General features: G+C 43.5%; 1 protein-coding gene across 1 annotated transcript in view; it reads left to right on the plus strand.

Annotated features, from left to right (window-relative positions):
* Nucleotides 1-21,265, plus strand: part of cdh6 (cadherin 6) — a 131,324-nt gene that overhangs the window by 70,934 nt on the left and 39,125 nt on the right. The window contains 2 exon segments of the mRNA XM_084326776.1: nucleotides 7,397-7,514; nucleotides 9,673-9,924. Of these exon segments, the coding sequence (XP_084182902.1) occupies nucleotides 7,397-7,514; nucleotides 9,673-9,924 (370 nt within the window).

The raw sequence follows: 21,265 nt of genomic DNA on the forward strand, positions 1-21,265 counted from the left end.
CACACACACACACACACACACACACACACACACACACACACACACACACACACACACACACACACACACACACACATAAAAATACACACACACATACACAAACACATAACACAAATGCACACACATACAGAGAATCATACATATGCAAACACAAAATGACACTAAGCATCACGTATACAGTATATGGAGAGAGAGAGAATCACACACACCTACTGAGAGAGTTGTACGATGTTCCACTATCAAACATCTCTACCCAAAGAGGACGTAAACTAACCAGTGTGACTTATACTCATATTATATTACCCTTAACTCAATTAGCGTCAGAGGTCGCTGTTTACAGTGTGGTAAGAAAGCCACCGCTTTAAAGAATAGGGATACATGATGGCGGTGTTTGCAGGGCTCAAACTATATTTTATATCATAGCAATGGATATAAAACGATTGCCCATTTGACGATCTATCGTTCAATTTGTGAAAAATAAAAAAAATGTCATCCATACTTTCCCGTTTTATACCGTGGTGAATATGAGTATAGTTTTAGAGTAATCCTGTATAATCCCAGGAAACGACGCTATGCAGCGTTTAGTGCATTTCACTGAAAACCGCGCCTTTTCTCGCTTGTATCAACATTCAATCTGAAATCAACGCTATATTATCGGTATTATGTTTCATCATGAATGCATGAAAAGGTGGGGGGGGGGTCGTTTTTACATGCTTTGATCGCCACCAATGGAATACGTTACACACACACACAGGGCCGCCTCAGGGGGTTTGCGAGGCCCCCCTTCCCGCGAGGCCCTTTTTCATCACAGACCTAAAATCTAGTTTTGCTTATATGCTTATATATTTCACATTAGACACGTTTGTAGAATGTGTCTGACTTGTTCCTGCCTCTGCGGCTCTGCAGACTGCAGTGTTCCGGTTTCTGCGGCTCTGCTGCTCTACAGATTTTAGAATAGTGTTTCCGGGCTCTTCCCGGACCCACGAGGTACAGGGTTCTATTCAGCGCTATTCAGAGGAGCGAGTGGATGTCTTTTCAAAAGCAGCATGGATCAGAAGAAATTACACCGTGGGCCATAAGCTTGTTATCAATACCAAGTATGATGGTTATGCCAACTTTGCCAAGACGAAGAGGATGTTCGGCAGATGGACTGAAGATGAAAGTTGTTGCATGTTCAGTCAGGCTATAGCTATGTCGGCTAGTACTAGTAGCAATTTGCTAAGGGCAGGGACACGTAACTAGCGTTAGCTAATGCTAGCTAGCTAGCGTAACGCTAGTTAGCGTTAGCTGTTGCTAGCACTAGCTAGCATTAGTTAACGCTAGTTACGCGTCCCTGCCTTTAGTTAATTGCTAGTTAGTTATCTATCTCTCTTCAATTCAAATGGGCTTTATTTCACATTCTTGTATTTCTCCCAGTAGGTATGGGAGCTTTGAGTTATTGTCCATGTTTTCAAAGTCTCTTTGGGTGTTTGCAATTTGTGGGAAGTATATGTCTCTGATCTCTTGGTATAGTGGGCAGGTTGTTAAGAAGTGGAGCTCGGTTTCCACCTCATCTTGTGTGCAGTGGGTGCATAGTCTGTCTTCGCTTGGGAGCCAGGTCTGCCTATGGCGGCCTTTCTCGATGGCTAGGCTGTGCTCGCTGAGTCTGTACCTAGTCAAGGATCTTCTTAGTTTTGGATCAGTCACAGTGCTCAGGTATTCTGCCACTGTATACTCTCTGTTTAGGGCCAAATAGCATTTCAATTTGCTCTGGTTTTGGGTTGTTTCTTTCCAATGTGTGTCTCTCTCTCTCTCTCTCTCTCTCTCTCTCTCTCTCTCTCTCTCTCTCTCTCTCTCTCTCTCGCTCTGGCCTTGCTTTGGTGGAGGGTCAGGGGCATTGCCGGCCTGCCCGGTCTGTGCAGCGATAACACTGTATATTGACTGTAGAACGGGAGCTCTCTCTCGCTCTCTCTCTTGCTATATGTTGACTGTATCATGCCCAGCCTCGGGCAGCGCTATTATTTAAGAATATGTTGACTGTATGAAAAAAAAAAATATATATATATATATATATATATATATTTTTTTTTTGTACCTTTTAGGGGGGGGGGGGGGGGGGGGCTCGCGTTTAAATCTCGCACAGGGCCTCACATTTCTCCCAGGCGGCCCTGCACACACACATTACACACATACGGTCGGATCGCTGTGAATGGATTTTTGGATCAACGCAAGATTGATACCATATAGCCCTTACCTTGAGTAGGATGTACTCCAAAAAGAATATTCCAATTATCTGATCGCCATTCCAAGTATTGATGTCGATTGTGTTACCAACATAATCCACCAAAGAACATGAACCGGGAGTGCTTGATTCTCCTCAATCAATGTGTTATAAACACTTGTCCTGCCCGACAAGGAAAACCCGGACCGGACTTTTTAGATCGACACACAGCCCAAGCCAGAGGGTTTCAAAGGATGTGCAATACCGGCCACAAGACGGCGGTATTGGACGTTTGCAATCTCAGACTCATTCCCAATGATAACACAGGCTCCCTCGATGGATTATGAATGGGAATATCGAATAAAAGAACTAACGATAGAAAACCCTACTTTTCTCTGGTTTGGCGCTCAACCGTCGGCGAGTTAACCCGACTTTATACGTGAGTGGCGTCCAATGAGTTAACATATCGAATAAATAATATTATATTATTGTTCCCCCCATATATTTCTGTCTCTTTTATAAATAAGAACCGGAAATTAATTGGCTAATTTCAAGGCGTCTGTTTATTCACTGTGTCCATGTAAATGACAATGGAACGCAGCCATAAAGGTGTGGTTTCCTTACGCAGTTCTGATAACTACATCACTACGTAAATCATAAATGTTCAGATAAGCTTAATTTTTGGTTATGTGTGATACCAGTCTATACACCCAATCAAAGATACTGAAAGATTTAGTTTCATGTGAATCTGGTCATGGATTTGGTACAGTTATGACAGAGCTGTTTTGCAGGCAGTGACGTACTGAACAGGCTGTGACGTACTGAACAGGCTGTGACGTACTGAACAGGCTGTGATGTACTGTACAGATTGTGACATACTGAACAGGATGTGACGTACTGTACAAGTGTGGAGGCAGCTCTAGAGGGAGTCACACACACACTCACACACACAATCATGACACACGCGTGCACACAATCATGTCCACCGAAATAGGAGCAAACATCCTTCCATCCTGCTATCCTTGTGTGTGTGAAAGAGAAAGAGAAGGAGAAGGAGAAAGTGAAACATGTGTGTGTGTCCAGTCCATGCATCCTCCCTTTCTGTTTATCATTTGCAGACCCAAAGAGAATCCTTAACTCCTTGAATCCACAAAGTCAACCAGATATTTATTTTAACATGTGCATTTGTCAAAGACTTATAATTGCATTGTTGCCATGCTCCAATCTGTGACACAGACACAAAAACAAATTGCAAACAGAACAATCCACTATTGATCTGTTGTGTCTATCCATCTACGTTTATTCTTAATTATTTTTAGGAGGAGTATCCGTTTGTTGGACAGGGCTGATTTTGAACCTCTGGCTCTATTTCCTAATCATCAATGATGTTGTCGAAGGGCAGACTCCTTTGTCACTACAACCCAGCTTCATACCGAATACCCAGTTCCTCCTTAGTTAGCCACACAACTAATCTGAAGTTAATAGTGCCACTGAAAAAAACACTTAAACAAAACTAATTTATTTGTTTTGAATGCAGGTTTCAGCGTTTATTCCAGGGCGTGTGTGCAGAGTGAAGTGTGGCCTCATTACTTTGCATTCGTTTTGAGGCTAACGAGCTGGAACTGCTGATATCCAGTGTAAAGAACAGCAGGGATTGTGCTGAGAAAGGATTCTACCAATCAACAACAACATTGGTTGGTAGGAAATAGGGCCATAGGGGTACAAAAGTATATATATTTTTCCCGATGTTTTCTCATAATTCTATCTCGGGAGAGTGTCTGCCAATCAGAAATCCTCACTCCATGACTAAATGTTTGGTGAATCAGGAGATTGAATGTTTTTAGTCGAATTTTCTTCTAGTTGCTACCCGTGTATTTCTCATCTGCCTATCAACATTTGAAACATCCTCCTCAATACCCCCCCCACACACACACACACCGTCCCCACCCCAGCAGCCGGCAATCCACTGTTCCCCTCAGGTGGGTGTGAATTGCATGCTGGGCGGTAAGGTTGCTAGCATGGTGGGGTTTTATGCTGGGATGTAAGGCTGCTGGAACCTGTTATAAAGGCCATTATTGTACCTCGTTCAAATTCCTCATGCGTGGAGTGGATAATAAAAATATATATCGAGGCCACAGTACGTTTCACATTTTCATTTAAGTGGTTGAGAAAATCACTACATAGGTGGAGCACTGCAGCCCATCAACCACATAGCAGACACTATAATCATGACATAGAGTCTGGACCATCCACTAAAACACTACTGCACGTGCCCCTCATCGCTGAGACTCCCTAGGATTCAAGAAGGCCTATTTCAAAGAGCTGTGTGCCTACTAGGGCTGCACTATACTGTATACTGCAATTATGATATGACTTGCGATATCTTCTTTTAGTCTAGTGCTCTTAAGTTTAATAACAACAACAACAACAACAACAACAACAACAACAACAACAACAACAACAACAACAACAACAACAACAACAACAACAACAACAATGCGGTACCACACCAATAACGTAAAGTGTGTGATCTCCACAAAGACCCCATCCCTATTGTTCATGTCTATTCCAGACTATAATCGATTTACTAATGATGTGTGTGTGTAGAGAATGACCAGCAATGCCTAGATAATGCGACGGCACCTTGATACATTGTGTGATGTATTGACAGAGCAGTAATAACGAGAGTGAGATTGATCCACTAATGATGTTGTATAGAGCGGATGACCAGGAATGGCCCAGATGTGCAATGGCACTTTGATTATTCTGTGTTGTGCGGGCTAATAATCCGTAATCCGTGAGATTAATCCACTAATGATGTTGTGGCAACCAGGGACCCCTAGGTGTGTAATGGCGTTTTCATGCATGGTGTGTTGTATACATTATGGGTAGAGGACAGTAATGAACATTATGTCCATCCAACTCCACAGCTCTGTTGTTGCTCAACAGAGCACACCAGGTTGGCTAATGACTATACTATGAAATACATAAGCACACATGTTATCTCAATACAAACATTTCAAAAGGAAAAAGAATAACAAAAAGCTTGTTTACCCTTTTCATCTTATGAGGGCAATTTATTCAGATTTAGTAACATATATCAGGACAATATTAATCTTGGAAGAACTATTGACTGGCTTGATGACATGATTCTGTTAACATCAAATGGGATGGAGTTTTTATAATTTTTTTATTTCACCTACCTTTATATGCTACTGTAAGCACTTACAGTATTATGGCCTCCAATACACGCTGGTGAGCTTGACTCACTTGATTGGAACAGGCTGTAATTTCACCGATGTTGGAAGAAATGTTGATGTTGGGAGAAAAGTCCATGAAAACAAGCCCTATTTTCCTAATTTGCTAACAGTGTTCCTGACCAGGGCCCTGTTTCATGTACGTGGTTCAACTAAGTCGATCAAGATGTCCATTATCCAGCTTCAGTTAACCCGATGTTCGAAGCCGGGGTTTTCCTGTTTCACAAAGGTGGATTCAGTCTCGTTAACTCAAGCCAGACTTGCGAGTCAGGCTAAATGCGCGCGGCCGTTTTAGGTGAAAAGCCAGCACGTATCGATGGCAGAGATCCTGATTCTCAACGGCATTGATTGATTAATTGATTTAAGACTTTATTGACAGATTGCAATACGGCTCAATCGCCTCGCCGACAAGTTAAATGCGTTATCTATAGGCTAATTCTAAGTCCCTCATTACCTCAATCAATCAGATTATATTTCTTTAAACTTGCCTGCTGGATTGAATAATCAAATGAGATCTTGCTAGCGAAAATTATTAGTTAACTGTTATACAGAATTACGATACGGCTCTCTTACCCATTGATTGATGTATAGTCAATCTTTTACTTATCTTCTCTGTGGTGTAACGGGTTCTTCTTTTGACTTTCACACGGACGACCGGGGTTCAAACCCTAGTCTTTTCCTTCTTTTTGCAATATAGGAATAATTCAATTTGGTGCACGTTGAGAGCTATATAAAGAATGACATCCTCAATGCATGTAGATTTATAATATTTTAACTTAAAACCAGGCTACTTTGGTGTATAATCATTAATATTATATTCAAAAAAATCATATTGGAAACACCGGGATTTGAACCCCGGTCGGTGGATTGGCAGGCTTGAGCACTACCGCTGGGCCACTGGGCCAGATGGGATAAATTCATTGTTTATACATTAATGAACGAGAGACCCGTGTTTAGAATATCCTTTGTTTTGAATGAAGTTTATCTCTTTATCCTCATTCATTAATGTGACGTCAACGGCTCATTCAATTTCTCAAATCCGTCAAACAGCGCATCTCATCAGACATCTTAATCCCAGTTACAATTAAAATAACCACATCATGTGTACATCACACGAGCGAGCGCCACCGTCGCCACGGTATATATAACGTGCATTATTTAGGACAAAGTGAATTTAATATCAGCATTTTGGGTCTATTTTACATTTCAAAAGCCCCCTCTGGAAGAATGGAGCACAAAAACGTAATTCAGAATGGTATAATGCAGATCGTAGACTGTGGGAATAGTTTCAGGAAACGGGCTGTCACTTCTTTGCGGGGGCGTGGCGATAGTTCAGGCTAACTTGAACTTGAACTCTGCTTTCGACCAGGCTCAAACTTTTGGATATGTTGTCATGGTGATTTGGAAAATCCACGGACATGAAACCGGAAAGTCCGGCTAACCCAGTTATCCAGCTAAAGTTATCCGGCTAACTCAGTTATCCAGGTACAAGAAACAGGGCCCTGGACCAGGTAGACATTTTGGAGGGTGGTTAAAGGAGTAAGTGCATTTCTTGATAGCCTGGGTCATGTCCTGTTACAAAGGTATAAAGGGTTTTCAAGTGGAGTGAAACCAGCCACACACTAGCCAGTGTTCAGAATCTGCTATCATTGGCAGCCGCACAATATGAAGGAAATTGCTTTTTATATCCTTGAAATGGACTTTGTGTACCAATGTTCTGTCTGGAAAATTGTACTGTATACCTGTCAACCTCACAACTGAGTGCATAATGCAAACCGAAAGGTCTCTGAATATCTGAATGCATTTGAATTATATTCCTTTTCGTCTGATGAAATGTGGACCATAAATAAGTCACTCAGATGTGTGTGTGGATATGTGTGCCGCTTGATTGAACTGGTTCAGGATGTAAGTAAACAGATGTTGTTGTGTGTTACGACAGCGTATCAAGACAGTGAGTGCCGTCGATGCAGACGAGCCGTCGGCCGGACACAAGTTCTTCTTCAGCCTGGCCCCAGAGGGGCCCTACCGCAACAACTTCACCGTCCGCGACAATGGAGGTAGGGACACAGACACACACACATACACACAAATGCAAGAAAACTATATCTGAAGTTGAATGGGTGTTCAGAATCAGCCACTTTCTCACAGCATTGTGAGACATCGACGAATGAGGTGTTGAATTTATACTGAGGCCACTTCTCCTACTGCCACTAGCTTCATTAACATGGGTAGGGGAGACGTGTTTATTAGCTCATAGTGTTCATGTATTCAAGGGCCCGGCTCTTGTACTTGTACTGCACTCACCAGCAATATTAAAGCTTGTCCCGGATAACTATAAGGCTTCATGACCAGTGACCAGAGTAAACTGGTCCTTGCCGGCATGTCCTTAACGACATTATTTTCTGGAAGAGACCTGGATTAGGTTTTGGAGGGCGGCGGGGGGGGGGGGGGGGGGGGGGGGGGGGTCCGATTGCTTTCATACCTCTAATGAACTGCTCCAGGGTTCATTTGGAAGAGGACCGAAACTGGTGCAGACCTGAGTTAGATTCTCATGTTCACACCAGCCCAAATAAACCACATTCACTTTCTTCTATTCATAATCCACATTTTTCCAAAGGGAAAAATAATACATATATGCATACAAAAGTCATACTTTTTTATACTGTATGAATGCAATGCAGACACATGTATACATACACACACACTTGTGGGTTTTATTCTTACAAAAAAATCAATCATAAACACGCCATCACACACACACATACACACACACACACACACACACACACACACACACACACACACACACACACACACACACACACACACACACACACACCCACACACACACACACACACACACACAGGGGAATGGAGATTTGGAACCTCATTGCTTTCATCCATTGATGTGAGCCAAAGGTTAATCTCAATGAAAAGGTCAGGCCACAAACAGACAGACAGAGGAACACCCATGATAACTGACCTTTGTATGGTGAATACTAATAAAAATGCAAACGGTGCTGAAATTCAAGTCTTAAAATATGATTGTTTCTGTATAACTGAACTTTACAACTGTCTGCAAGGAGAGGGGAGGCTTGTCCCAGTTGGATCGTACAGTTCCAGAGAGAATGCATTTGTAAAGATGGAAGAGTTGACAGTGTGACAGTCCAGAGGATGGCTTTTAGAGAAGAGATGGCAGTCCAGAGGATGGCTTTTAGAGAAGAGGTGACAGTCCAGAGGATGGCTTTTAGAGAAGAGGTGACAGTCCAGAGGAAGAAGAAACAGTCCAGAGGATGGCTTTTAGAGAAGAGACAGTCCAGAGGATGGCTTTTAGAGAAGAGACAGTCCAGAGGATGGCTTTTAGAGAAGAGACAGTCCAGAGGATGACTTTTAGAGAAGAGACAGTCCAGAGGATGGCTTTTAGAGAAGAGACAGTCCAGAGGATGACTTTTAGAGAAGAGACAGTCCAGAGGATGACTTTTAGAGAAGAGACAGTCCAGAGGATGGCTTTTAGAGAAGAGACAGTCCAGAGGATGGCTTTTAGAGAAGAGACAGTCCAGAGGATGGCTTTTAGAGAAGAGACAGTCCAGAGGATGACTTTTAGAGAAGAGACAGTCCAGAGGATGGCTTTTAGAGAAGAGACAGTCCAGAGGATGGCTTTTAGAGAAGAGACAGTCCAGAGGATGGCTTTTAGAGAAGAGACAGTCCAGAGGATGACTTTTAGAGAAGAGACAGTCCAGAGGATGACTTGACGATTCTGAATTGACAATATAAAGTCAATTATCAAGTAAAGTCAATAAATAAATAAATCAATCAAGCCTTATTCATATACATGTAGCACATTTCATACAAAGTTGCAACACAATGCACTTTACAAAAATATATATTTTAATGCAGTTATTGTAGAATTGTATTTTGTGTGTAGTAATATAATAATGACCAACAGAAAACGTACCAATGTGTGCTGTGACTCAAGAGCTTGTTCCCCTGAGAAACGTCACCCAGACGGAGAGCAGACCTCTAGTGAACTGCAGACACTATTTCCTCAACTATTGTCAACTGTAGCAGACCCACCTCGAGGAAAGGTGAAGAAATAGTTGAGTAAACGGTGTCTGTCTGCATTTCACTAGGGGTCTCCAAAATGTCACCCTCCTAAACTAACCATGTCTATGTGTTTGTATTTATTTGTGTTTGTTCATGCCCGTCTCTCCTCAGACAACACTGCCAGCATCATGACGCGCCGGGGCAGCTACAGGCGGCTTCACCAGAGTGTCTACCTGGTTCCTGTGGTGATCACCGATGGCGACTACCCCATGCAGAGCAGCACGGGCACGCTCACGGTGCGGGTGTGCACGTGTGACCGCGACGGCAACATGGAGCTGTGCAACGCAGAGGCTCTCACCAGCTCAGCCGGGCTCAGCACCGGAGCACTGATCGCCATACTACTGTGTGTCATCATACTGCTGAGTAAGTATTGTGTGTGTGTGTGTGTGCGTGTGCATGTATGTGGGTAAGTGGTATGGAAGTAGAGAGAGATAGAAAGAGAAGGAGGGAGAGAAAGAGATAGTGTAACTATGTTTCTGTGTGTGTGTGTGTGTGTGTGTGTGTGTGTGTGTGTGTGTGTGTGTGTGTGTGTATGGCGTATAATTTGCAGTGTGTGTTGTTTATGTCCAAGAGAGAGACCGATAGAGAGGGAGAGAGAGAGAGAGGAAGAGATAGAGAAAGAGGCAAAGATAGTGTATGTGTGTGTGCGTGCATGTGTATGTGTGTGCGTGTGTGTGTGCATGTTTTTATGTGGCGGGGGGTGGGTCCTCATCATTGATGTCCGTATAGACATGACCATGAGTGTGTGCAGATATGTATTTGTGTATTTGTATGCAGGTATGTATGTGTATTTGTATGCACATATATTTACACATGCCCTTTTCCTATCTGTCTGCCTGAATGATTCTGTGAATTTGTCAGAAAGAAGCTAGTCTATATATAAAATATTAGATTCATATTCTAGTCCCGTACACCACCTATATGACCTGGCCTAATGGAATACAATGGTAAATATTAGTACCGCAATATGGAGAAAGTATAACATATAAACACAGTCTGATGATAACCTTGTTATCTCCAGAAATTCAGCTTTTGGGAATGATTAAAAAATTGCTCTTGCTTTTAGATTGAGGCCCATGCATTATTTGAAGTGAGACCATGTGTTTTCAATGCGTTTCGTGGATGAAGAGAATAGAGGGTCGCCAGCTACGACTTTTTTGTTCACTTGGAGGACCGACAACATTCACGTAACGTAACATACGGTTATCCTATAACCATAGTTATATGAGTATAGCGAGCGCTCTGCGCTCAAGTGGAGTTCTAAATACTGAATAAATGTCTCCACATGTACACACCCATCCGCCTGGCCACACCCCCATCCGCTCCTCTACATAAGCAGGGGTGTGGCCATACTAACAGCTCCTTCCCAAATATTTCACCACCGAAGGCGAAGACCACAGGGTCATCAGTGAGTCCAGCGCAGAGCGCCCGCTATACTCATATAACTATGGTTATAGGATAACCGCATGTTATATTTCGTATTAGCTTACGCTCTGCGCTCAAGTGGAACACAGGAGCTGAGCAGAGCGGAAGCTCGACAAATGTACCCGCTGAGGCACCCCACAACCATCAGAACCGGGGAGGACCCGAGCCCCCGGACCCCCCTAGTGGAGGACGGGAGGGAATCGGATCTGACTGTGCGAAGAGGGTTTAGCAACTCAAATGTACAGGGTGAGCAGATAGAGGACTTACCTTCCCACAGAAGAACCCACGACTACACAGGCGCGCAACCCACATGCCATCGAGTGAGGCCAACGACTCACTCGATGCTTTGATCTATTCCGTTATCTCCCCCCAGAGATGAACGAGAATTCATCGAGACTAACCTAGTACACTGGGGCTCGGAAGAGACAAACTCCATCCTAGTTAGTAGTTTCCCCATAAAAACGCTGTTTCAATGATGAGCAACCAAGGTGTGCAAGCTCATGCGTGGTTCCACACAGAAGCACCCATGGTCAGCACTATGTACACGTCGAGACCCAAAACATATCAATGGTAATTCTAACAAGAACCCAGATAACGTTCCATCCAAGCCGCCTGGGAGAGCGGCAGGAAGCTGGCCAAGACACCGATATGGGTCCCATATGACGCGTCCGAGGGAAAACACCCCTGTCAACCCTGCCCTGTATAAAAGAGAGGAGACAGGGAACCCCCAGAGAGACTTCCCACGTGAGTAATAATTGAAAAGATATATGTAACATTGAGCTACGTGACCAAGCTCAAGACATATGCAACAGAGTGCAGAGCAGAACTTCTTTTTAAGTTATCACGCACCGCACAACTCATTTTGACAATAACAAAGGTCCACAACATGGAGCCTGAAAAGAACTCACGGAAGTCTCACAACCAATAGAAACTCGCCCAGTGACGTACTCTATGGCGGGGGGAATTCTGTGACCCACCTGCCCAAATATGGCGTGGGACCAGGGAACCCCCCCCCCCTCTCTCTCTACCCTGTGACGCGCTGACCCAACAGCGTGACAGGAAGCCCGAAGGACAGGAGGTCCAACCCCCTGACCAATCAGAAAAAAGGGGAGGGAGGGTTTATCAGTTCACCCCCTCATGACCCCTCACCCCTGATACGATGTAAAGATAAGCAGAGCCATGACACCAGTCATAGCATGCTACATGAAGCGCATGTATACCTGTTCAAGGCAACAGCTTCACATAGGCTCATGTGCGAACCTGCCACCTGAATTTTTACACCTTTACCCTAAAGGAAGAAAAAACACAGACCAAGAGAGGGGCCAAGGGCCCTGGTACATGAGCTTACACATGTAACTTCTGTAGGCCAACACCTAACCCAGTTGTGGATCTTAAACGTCGAAAACGATACACACAACCCTGGGTATCCGTTTGTCCAGAGACCCGGGGAATTGAACCGCAGATTCGGAATCACGGTCCCAGGAAAACAAAGCTCTTACTCGATGAGGAGCTAATGTTAACGTGGGCATCAAACTAGGACCCCCTCCACGCCGCTAAGGGGCAGCGAAAAAGATCCTAGCCTGGAGCCGGCCTTCGTTAGCTGTGTAGTTGTTCCCCCCACAACCAACACACCTGGCACCCGCGTTGCAAAAACATCACCCGCCCAGAGCCCTCACACGGCAGAGCGCCTCCCAAGCAAAGTGTCAAACTGCAGAGCCGGAGGTAATGCCGGCGGGGATTGCTCAGCGACACGAGCCCCTAATACGAAGCGCCGGTGGAAGTAAGAATGATCATCATCTTCTAGACACTCCGGTGGCGAAGACATTATCGCTGTATTTCCTTCAAAAATTGTGAGAGAGAAAACAAAGATATAATGTCAACGCAGCTCCTTCTGTTCAACGTAGCTCCTTTCCAACTATTTGTATACAGACACTTGTCGGTGGTGAAAATAAGGAAGGAGCTGTTAGTATGTCCACACCCCTGCTTATGTAGAGGAGCGGATGGGGGTGTGGCCAGGCGGATGGGTGTGTACATGTGGAGAAATTGATTCAGTATTTAGACTGATAGGATATGTTCCACTTGAGCGCAGAGCGTAAGCTAATATGAAATATAACCTGAAGGCTGTGTCACACTATGGCATAGTTTATATCTGAGCTCCAGTTAGATCGGCAGCCTATAGTCCTGTATACGTCAGACTTGGTGTGCGCGCGCATCAGTGGGGCAAAAGGAACGTAATCCTGGTCAGAACAACGATTCAGCCATGCTGATTTGGCTAAATGACATCCTGCCGTTGAGTCAGGGGAGTGCCATGGTTTTTCCATAGAGCCCCGTCGTATTCTTTTAGCGCAGGGTTGTTTACCTCGCGGTATCTGCAGGGTATTAAAAAGTCTTATTAAATGCAGGGGCGGCTGGGTGGCGCAGCGGACATTGCGCTCATCACCAACGCAAGAGACACCGGGTTCGACTCCGGCTGTCTAACTCAATTGGCAGAGTTAGCGGGTGGAAGTCGATCGGTGGTAATCTGGACGTTGTGGACAGCGACTGCTACAGGTCGGTTGGGGACGCCTGCACAGCAGAGTCAGGAAATGGCGGGGGTAGTGTGAGCCTCCCACACGTTACACCTCGCCAATGAGAGTCCGCGCTGGCAGGTGAAAAGATGTGACAGGCTGCCTCCTCGTGTATCGGAGGGGACACGTGATGCAAGGCTTCTATCCTCCCTACAACCGGCCAGTGGGGGGCATATGCGAGCAACGTTCAAGACAGGGGAGGGAAGAATTGGTACAGTGGAATTGGGATGGGAGAAAAATAGAAAAAGAGGAGAAAAAGTGGATTAAAAAAGAAAATGTATTAAATGCATAATTTTCATAATTCTCAAGTTAAGGCCTTAACTCATTCAGCGCCAGTCACGATGATAGTCGGGTTAACTCGCCATCGCTTGAGCGCCAATCACAAGTATAGTCAGGTTTTAATCGTTATTTCTTTTATTAGCGATATCCATTCATTTTCATCCATCCAGCCTGATGTTATCGTTCGGAATGGGTATGAGCTCGCAAAAGGGCAAATACAGCCCCCTACGCCTTCCAGCTGGTATTGCACCCCATTGGAAATGGTGTAGTTTATTTTCTGGGACGATCCGAGCCGTGTGCCACCCATATGTAACGGTCGGTAATGTGGTACGGACCTCCACAAGCAGTATTGGAATGGCGATCAGATAATTGGATTATTTCTTTTGCATTACATCAGATACAAGGTAAGAACACTTATATATACATTTTCATTCTTGCATGAGGAAGGATAATAATGATGATCTAGCGTTGATTTCAGGAAGATTCGATAATCAGGCAAAAAATTACAACGTGTTTAGTGTATTCCACTAAAACGCTAGTATCGCGTCTTTCTCTGGAATTACTCAGAAGCACCCAAACTATACTCATATTCAAAACGGTATAAAACGGAAATGTACCGATAAAAAAACAATCCGTTTTGTACATGTTGACTGGAAGCAACTCACTGATAATCGACGGGTGTATTAGACCCATAGCTATAATTTAAGATATATTTTAAGCACTCGCAAATCTTGCAGTCCCCCATTGATTAAAGCGGTGGCATACTAGCGCCCTCTAGCAAATTAAGCGATGGCGCAGAATGAGTTAAAAGGTATTAAAAAGTCTTATATTTCATTTGCACAGGTATTACATTTTGGGGGCAGCCCGGCTGTCGGTTGATGAAATCATTTGAAATAATATGAAAAGTTGTTGTTTTCCGCTGGGCTGCCAGGAGCTTGTGCATCTGGCAAGAGCATGTATGGAACTCGCAAGATTTAAGTTGTGTTTATAGTGTGGTAAAAGTTGTACTCTTCTGTGGCCTGTTTAAAGTAAAGTGCTGCCATCAAAGCCACTAAAGCCAGGGAGTAGATTTTTTTTTTTTTCCACGACAGTAGCAATATGGAAATCAGTGCATCTCATCAGCCATCCAGTTATCCTCTTCTTCATGCAGTGGTCACAGTCCAGTAGGCTGGTTGAAATAAATACATATTTATGCTTCTGAAAGTGCAGTTATTGCAGACTTAGTTACCAACCACGCACGCATAAGTAAACTAAAACACACACGCACACACAGACACACACACACACACACACACACACAGGGCCGCCTCAGGGGGTGTGCAAGCAGTGCGGTCGCACAGGGCCTCGCGGGAAGGGGGGCCTCGAAAAAAATAAAAAATTAAATAAAACATTTATTTTTAATTTTTTATAATTTAAAAAAAATAAAAATTGCGAGGCCCCCCTTCCGCGAGGCCCTTTTCATCACAGACCTAAAATCTAGTTTTGCTTATATGCTTATATATTTCACATTAGACACGTTTGTAGAATGTGTCTGACTTGTTCCTGGCTCTGCGGCTCTGCAGATACACTATTGGAGCTCTGGGGCTCTGCAGCAGATATACTATTGGTTTCAACAAACGGAGGGGTTACATGTGTACAGTCGGCCGGCGTGCGTCAGCTGCGTCTGACTATTTTGCGAGTGCAGCATTGGAGGTTATGCCAGCCAAGACGAAGATGACGGTCGTTCGGCAGATGGACTGAAGATGAAAGTTGTTGCATGTTAGAAAGTTCAGTCAGGCTAGCCATGTCGGCTTAGCTAAAGGCAGGGACAGCTAGTTAGCTTTAGCTACGTTATAATATCGAGTGCTAATGTGTGGTTCAGTCGGGATAGCCATGTTGGCTAGTAGCTTAGCTAAAGGCTAACTAGCGTTAGCTAACCTAGAGAGAGCGCGTGCAGCATTGGAGGTTATGCCAAGATGAGAGGACGGTCGGTCGGCAGATGAACTTCATCAACTCCACGCGGTTGTCTCCTTCCTCTTGGACGTTTGGTGAGTTTTTAATGCACTCTATTCTATTCCCGCCGTGGATATCTCTCTCTCTCTCTCTCTCTCTCTCTCTCTCTCTCTCTCTCTCTCTCTCTCTCTCTTCTCTCTCTCTCGGGCCGGCTAGCTATCGTGGCTAATGTTATGTTGGCTAACGTTATGTGGAGCCAGCGGGCCGGCTAGCTGTCGTAGCTAACGTTATTATTGAGCCAAGCGGCCGGCTAGCTGTCGTAGCTAACGTTATATTGAGCCAAGCGGGCCGGCTAGCTGTCGTAGCTAACGTTATATGAGCCAAGTGGGCCGGCTAGCTGTCGTAGCTAACGTTATATTGAGCCAAGCGGGCCGGCTAGCTGTCGTAGCTAACGTTATCTCTCTCTCTCTCTCTCTCTCTCTCTATCTCTCTCTCTCTCTCTCTCTCTCTCTCTCTCTCTCTCTCTCTCTCTCTCTCTCTCTCTCTATCTCTCTCTCTCTCTCTCTCTCTCTCTCTCCTCTCTCTCTCTCTCTCTCTCTCTCCTCTCTCTCTCTCTCTCTCTGTCTGTCTGGACAACAGACTCATCTCTCTCTCTCTCTCTCTCTCTCTCTCTCTCTCTCTCTCTCTCTCTCTCTCTCTCTCTCTCTCTCTCTCTCTCTCTCTCTCTGGCCTTGCTCTGGTGGAGGGTGTGCCACTGTGTGTTAAACCTTGCAACGCCTCGTTAGATGAAGCTGTGTTCTGAGGTGTCTGTGTTCTGAGCTGTGTTCTGAGCTGTGTGCTGAGCTGTGTTCTGCATGTGTTCTGAGCTGTGTTCTGTGTTCTGAGCTGTGTTCTGAGCTGTGTGCTGAACTGTGTTCTGAGATGTGTTCTGAGCTGTGTTCTGAGCTGTGTTCTGAGCTGTGTGCTAAGCTGTGTTCTGCATGTGTCCTGTGTTCTGAGGTGTCCTGTGTTCTGAGCTGTGTTCTGAGCTGTGTTCTGCATGTGTTCTGTGTTCTGAGATGTGTTCTGAGCTGCGTTCTGAGCTGTGTTCTGAGATGTGTTCTGTGTTCTGAGCTGTGTTCTAAGCTGTGTTGTGTTCTGAGCTGTGTTCTGAGCTTATATAGTTATATTTCTCTCTCCTCTGGTCAGGGGCATTGCCGGGTTTGTGCAGCGATAACACTGTATATTGACTGTAGAACGGGAGCTCTCTCTCGCTCTCTCTCTCTCTCTTGCTATATGTTGACTGTATCATGCCCAGCATCGGGCAGCGCTATTATTTAAGAATATGTTGACTGTATAAAAAAAAATATATATATATAATTTTTTTTTTTTTTTTACCTTTATGGGGGTGCTCGCGTTTAAATCTCGCACAGGGCCTCGCATTTCTCCCAGGCGGCCCTGCACACACACCCACACACACACACACACATACAGGCACTTACTCTTGAAAACACACACATTTATACACACATGCAATCACTGTTGAACGCACACACCCATTTATACATGCACACATATTCACAAGGAAGCAGGCCTTGTTGTAATACCATATCCAGTTTAGTATATTGGTGGGGAACGCAACTAATTACATATTCTTGTTATTGTAATTGAGTAGCGTTTTTGTTGAATTATTTAATTACTTTTTTAGTTGTTTTCAAAGTCAGTAATTGTATATTTTGAAGTATTGTACTGTAATTAGTTACATTTTAAATAGCATGCATTACAAAGTACACATTTTGTAGGCTTTCCATAAGATTTGCGCCAGTCTGTAAATTAAAGCGCGTCAACGTGGTCAATTAGCAGTGAAGAGGAGAACAAACTGGTGCTAAATCAGTGTAAAGAGCTGGAGGTGGACGAGCCACAAAGAAAATCAGCAGAGCTCATTTTTTATTATCTTATTCCCACCAACTCAGATGAAGCTGAATATGAATTCTAAGAAATTGCATGATTCCCTGGCAACATCCTAGAGAATCATATGGACCACATCAGCTTCAAGTAGTTACTCAAAATACATGAGCTAACATTAGCATTAGCTAGCTAAAAATCTATCATCCCTCTCACTGATAGAATAGAAATACTTGAATCATCCCGAGGGAAATTTTACACTACAAATCGCTCACAGTAAACATTTAGACAGAACAAAGTCACAAATAAGAATAACAAAACAAATTGCCTAAGAATAAGAATAGAATAGGCCTAAGAATAAGATAATAATAATAGAGTACAGACCGGGATTCACATTTTGTATGTTATGTATATAGATTCTAGTATAGAATATACAGTAAAAATATACAGAAGTCTACAGTAAGTGTAATATTGAACAGTGTTGTTTTAAAAGTAAAGGTCCAGAGCCCTCATTTATCAATAATGTGTAGAAAGTGTTCTATTTCCGTTCCTACGCTCGGAATTTAGAATGTCTCTACTCACAGAAAAATTGGGATTTATCAACCGTGCGCGCACAGGTCGTACACACACTCCGTGTTGATAAATACCATTGTTCTTACCGTCTATGCTCGTGCATGATTATCCATATATGGTAATGAAACACCCCCATGGGATGTGAAATAATGGACTAAGCCGAGTGAACTATGAGAAACTTCACAGAGCGAGATTGATCACGGAGGTCTAGCTGAGGAGGAGGGAGCGTGTAGACTATCTTCGGTGCCAACCAAGGATGTTGACTGACCCAGTCCTGTTACAGAACCAGCACATTGACAGAAATAAATGACAAGCTGACCCGACATTAAGCACTGTATATGACTAAAATGAACGAGTCTCTGAAGCACACTGTATACGTGCAACCCAATAGGGAGGTGTAGTCTGACGTCACTGGTTGTTCCACCCGTATAGGGATTTATCATTAGGAAAATGGATTATCGGCTATTGTAACAATTCTGCCGCATGAACACTGGCAAGCTTTCCATTTTTGCACAAAATGAGTTCCCTTCTACCACTAACATGATTGTTTAAGGCGAGACAGCACCCCCAAAATTGCCTTTTTGCTTTTTTTCGACGATATTGATATTTTGTTATATTTTGCTTGTCTTTTATGAAACTAGTGACAATAAAATGTCAATAACACACATTTAGTTGTTTATTTGACTTCATTTTGCCTGATTGCATCCATAAATGTGCACATATTTAATGGGGAAGTGCCTCATTTGCATATATAAACATAAAATTCAGGAAACTTGCAATATATTTTGTCTTAGTTTATATGTACATAACAAACTGGGAAAGTTTCATAGTGATATCTATTCAATAATTGTTTTGCCTATTAGAGGGTACTACACTGTACTACACTGTACTACACTGTTACTATGAATGAATGAATGAAAACTTTATTTAACAGATTGCAGAATGGGTACAATACAGTACGGCTCAATACATACAATTGTTAAGGGGATGCAGACCTGAGAAAGACGTTTGTCTTGTTTCCATCAGGGTCCCCCATTTTCAATTCATAGACATTTATGACATACACAACATACATGACATTTATGGCATAGGGACATATAGGTATTTAGTACTGATACATTTGTGACAGGCGGTATTCAAATATACAGTACTGTTACCCCTAGATCCTGACAGAGTATATACATATGATGGGGAGGGGACTGTACATTAGGAGGGGGTGGGTGGGTGGGAGGGAAATATACATACGGCGGGGAGGGAATATATACATGCGGTGGGGAGGAGACTGTCTATTAGGAGGTGGTGGGGGTTTTGGGCATTTATGGTGGCCAGTTTCGAATTGCAGCCTCCCGTAGGTGCTCTTTAAGGGCGGTTTTGAATGTGGGCAGGGATTCACATTCCTTTACAGCTTTGGGTAGGGCGTTCCACATTGTTGTGGCATAATTGCAAAACGTGTTTAGTCCCTTGTTTGAGCCGAATCTGGGTTTAACATGATTTGTTGAGCTTCCTCTGGTGTAGTGGTTGTGGTATTCACTGACCTTTGGGAAGTATTTTGACATGTACATGGGCACCCCGGTCGTATAGTGTATCTTGTAGACCAGGCCCATTGCAAGTTGCTGTACTCTGTCGTCTACTCTAAGCCATCCTAGGTTGGCAAAGTGGGCAGGGGTGAGATGGGTTCTGGGGTTCAGGTCAAGTAGTAGTCTGACCAGTTTGTTTTGTGATGTTTGTAATTTTGTTTTAAGCGCCTTTGAGGTGCTTTGGTACCATGAGGTGCACGCATAGTCATAGTACCCTTGAATGAGTGCTCCTGCCAGAGTCTTCAGGGTATTCTTGTTTACCAGAGAGGAGATCCGGTACAAGAATCTAGTTCGTTGGTTGACTTTTTTTATTACATTGGATGCCATTTTGTCACAGGAAAGATTTGCCTCTAGGATGGAACCCAGGTAGGTAATTTCATCTTTCCTTGTGACAATATTGTCACCCACTGTAACTGAGAATCCGTCGGTCTTGCTGAGTTTGTTATTTGAACCGAAGAGAATGGACTCTGTTTTGCCCATGTGTAATGATAGTTTGTTATCAGCGAGCCATATGCAGATTTTGCCTAGTTCCGTGCTGAGGGTTTTTTCAACCTGCAATTTGTTCTTGTCAGAGACCAGCAGGGCTGAGTCGTCCGCAAACAGGAACAAGTTGCAGTCACAGGCTGACGACATGTCATTTGCATAAATTAGGAAGGAAAATACTGTTTGTAGCCTGTGTGTAGTTCTGTTCAGTTCAATAACATCATTATTATTATTCAGTTATCAGGCATGTGTTTAGGTTATCTATTACTAGTGGTTTGATTGGGTGTTGTGTTTGTAAATAGCTGTTTACATTTTTTTTTATGGCATTTTACAATACAAAACATTGAAGTTGTTTTCTGAAAAACTAGTTTTTATGCATTTTACTTACACACAAAGAGTTGGAACTCCATTTCCCTAGTACCTACACACACCAAACTTTCCACATTTCTTCCCATCCATATTATGCTTCTTTCTATAGAAAGTGTTGCTGATATATATCATGCATAGCCAGGTTTATAGTACATTTTATACCAAAACTAGGCAAAAACATCGTATCGACAGTATTTCCTGATGTATGGGCTGATAAGAGGACATTGTCACAAAGTCTTTCTATACAAAGTTTCGTTTAGAATGTATCAACAAAATGAAACCAAGTTTTTGAATCTGGCATGATCCATTTTGGTGATGCGAGTCTTGGCGATACATGCAAATATGTGCATATTTAATGGTGGAAGTGCCTCATTTGCATATATAAACATAAAATTCAGAAAACTTGTAATATATATTTTTTTAGTTTATATGTACATAACAAACTGGGAAAGTTTCATAGTGATATCTATTCAAGTATTTGTTTTCCCCTATTAGGGGGTGCTGTCCCCCCTTAAGCATTTTTGGTAGAAACCTCCTGGCCTTGACGGGTTAGACCCCTTTTTCTACAGAACTGCAGCCCCCATCATTGCTGAACCTATTTCCCATCTATGTAAC

The sequence above is a fragment of the Notolepis coatsorum genome (assembly GCF_963971535.1).
Source record: "Notolepis coatsorum genome assembly, chromosome: 13".
Taxonomy (NCBI): Eukaryota; Metazoa; Chordata; class Actinopteri; order Aulopiformes; family Paralepididae; genus Notolepis; species Notolepis coatsorum.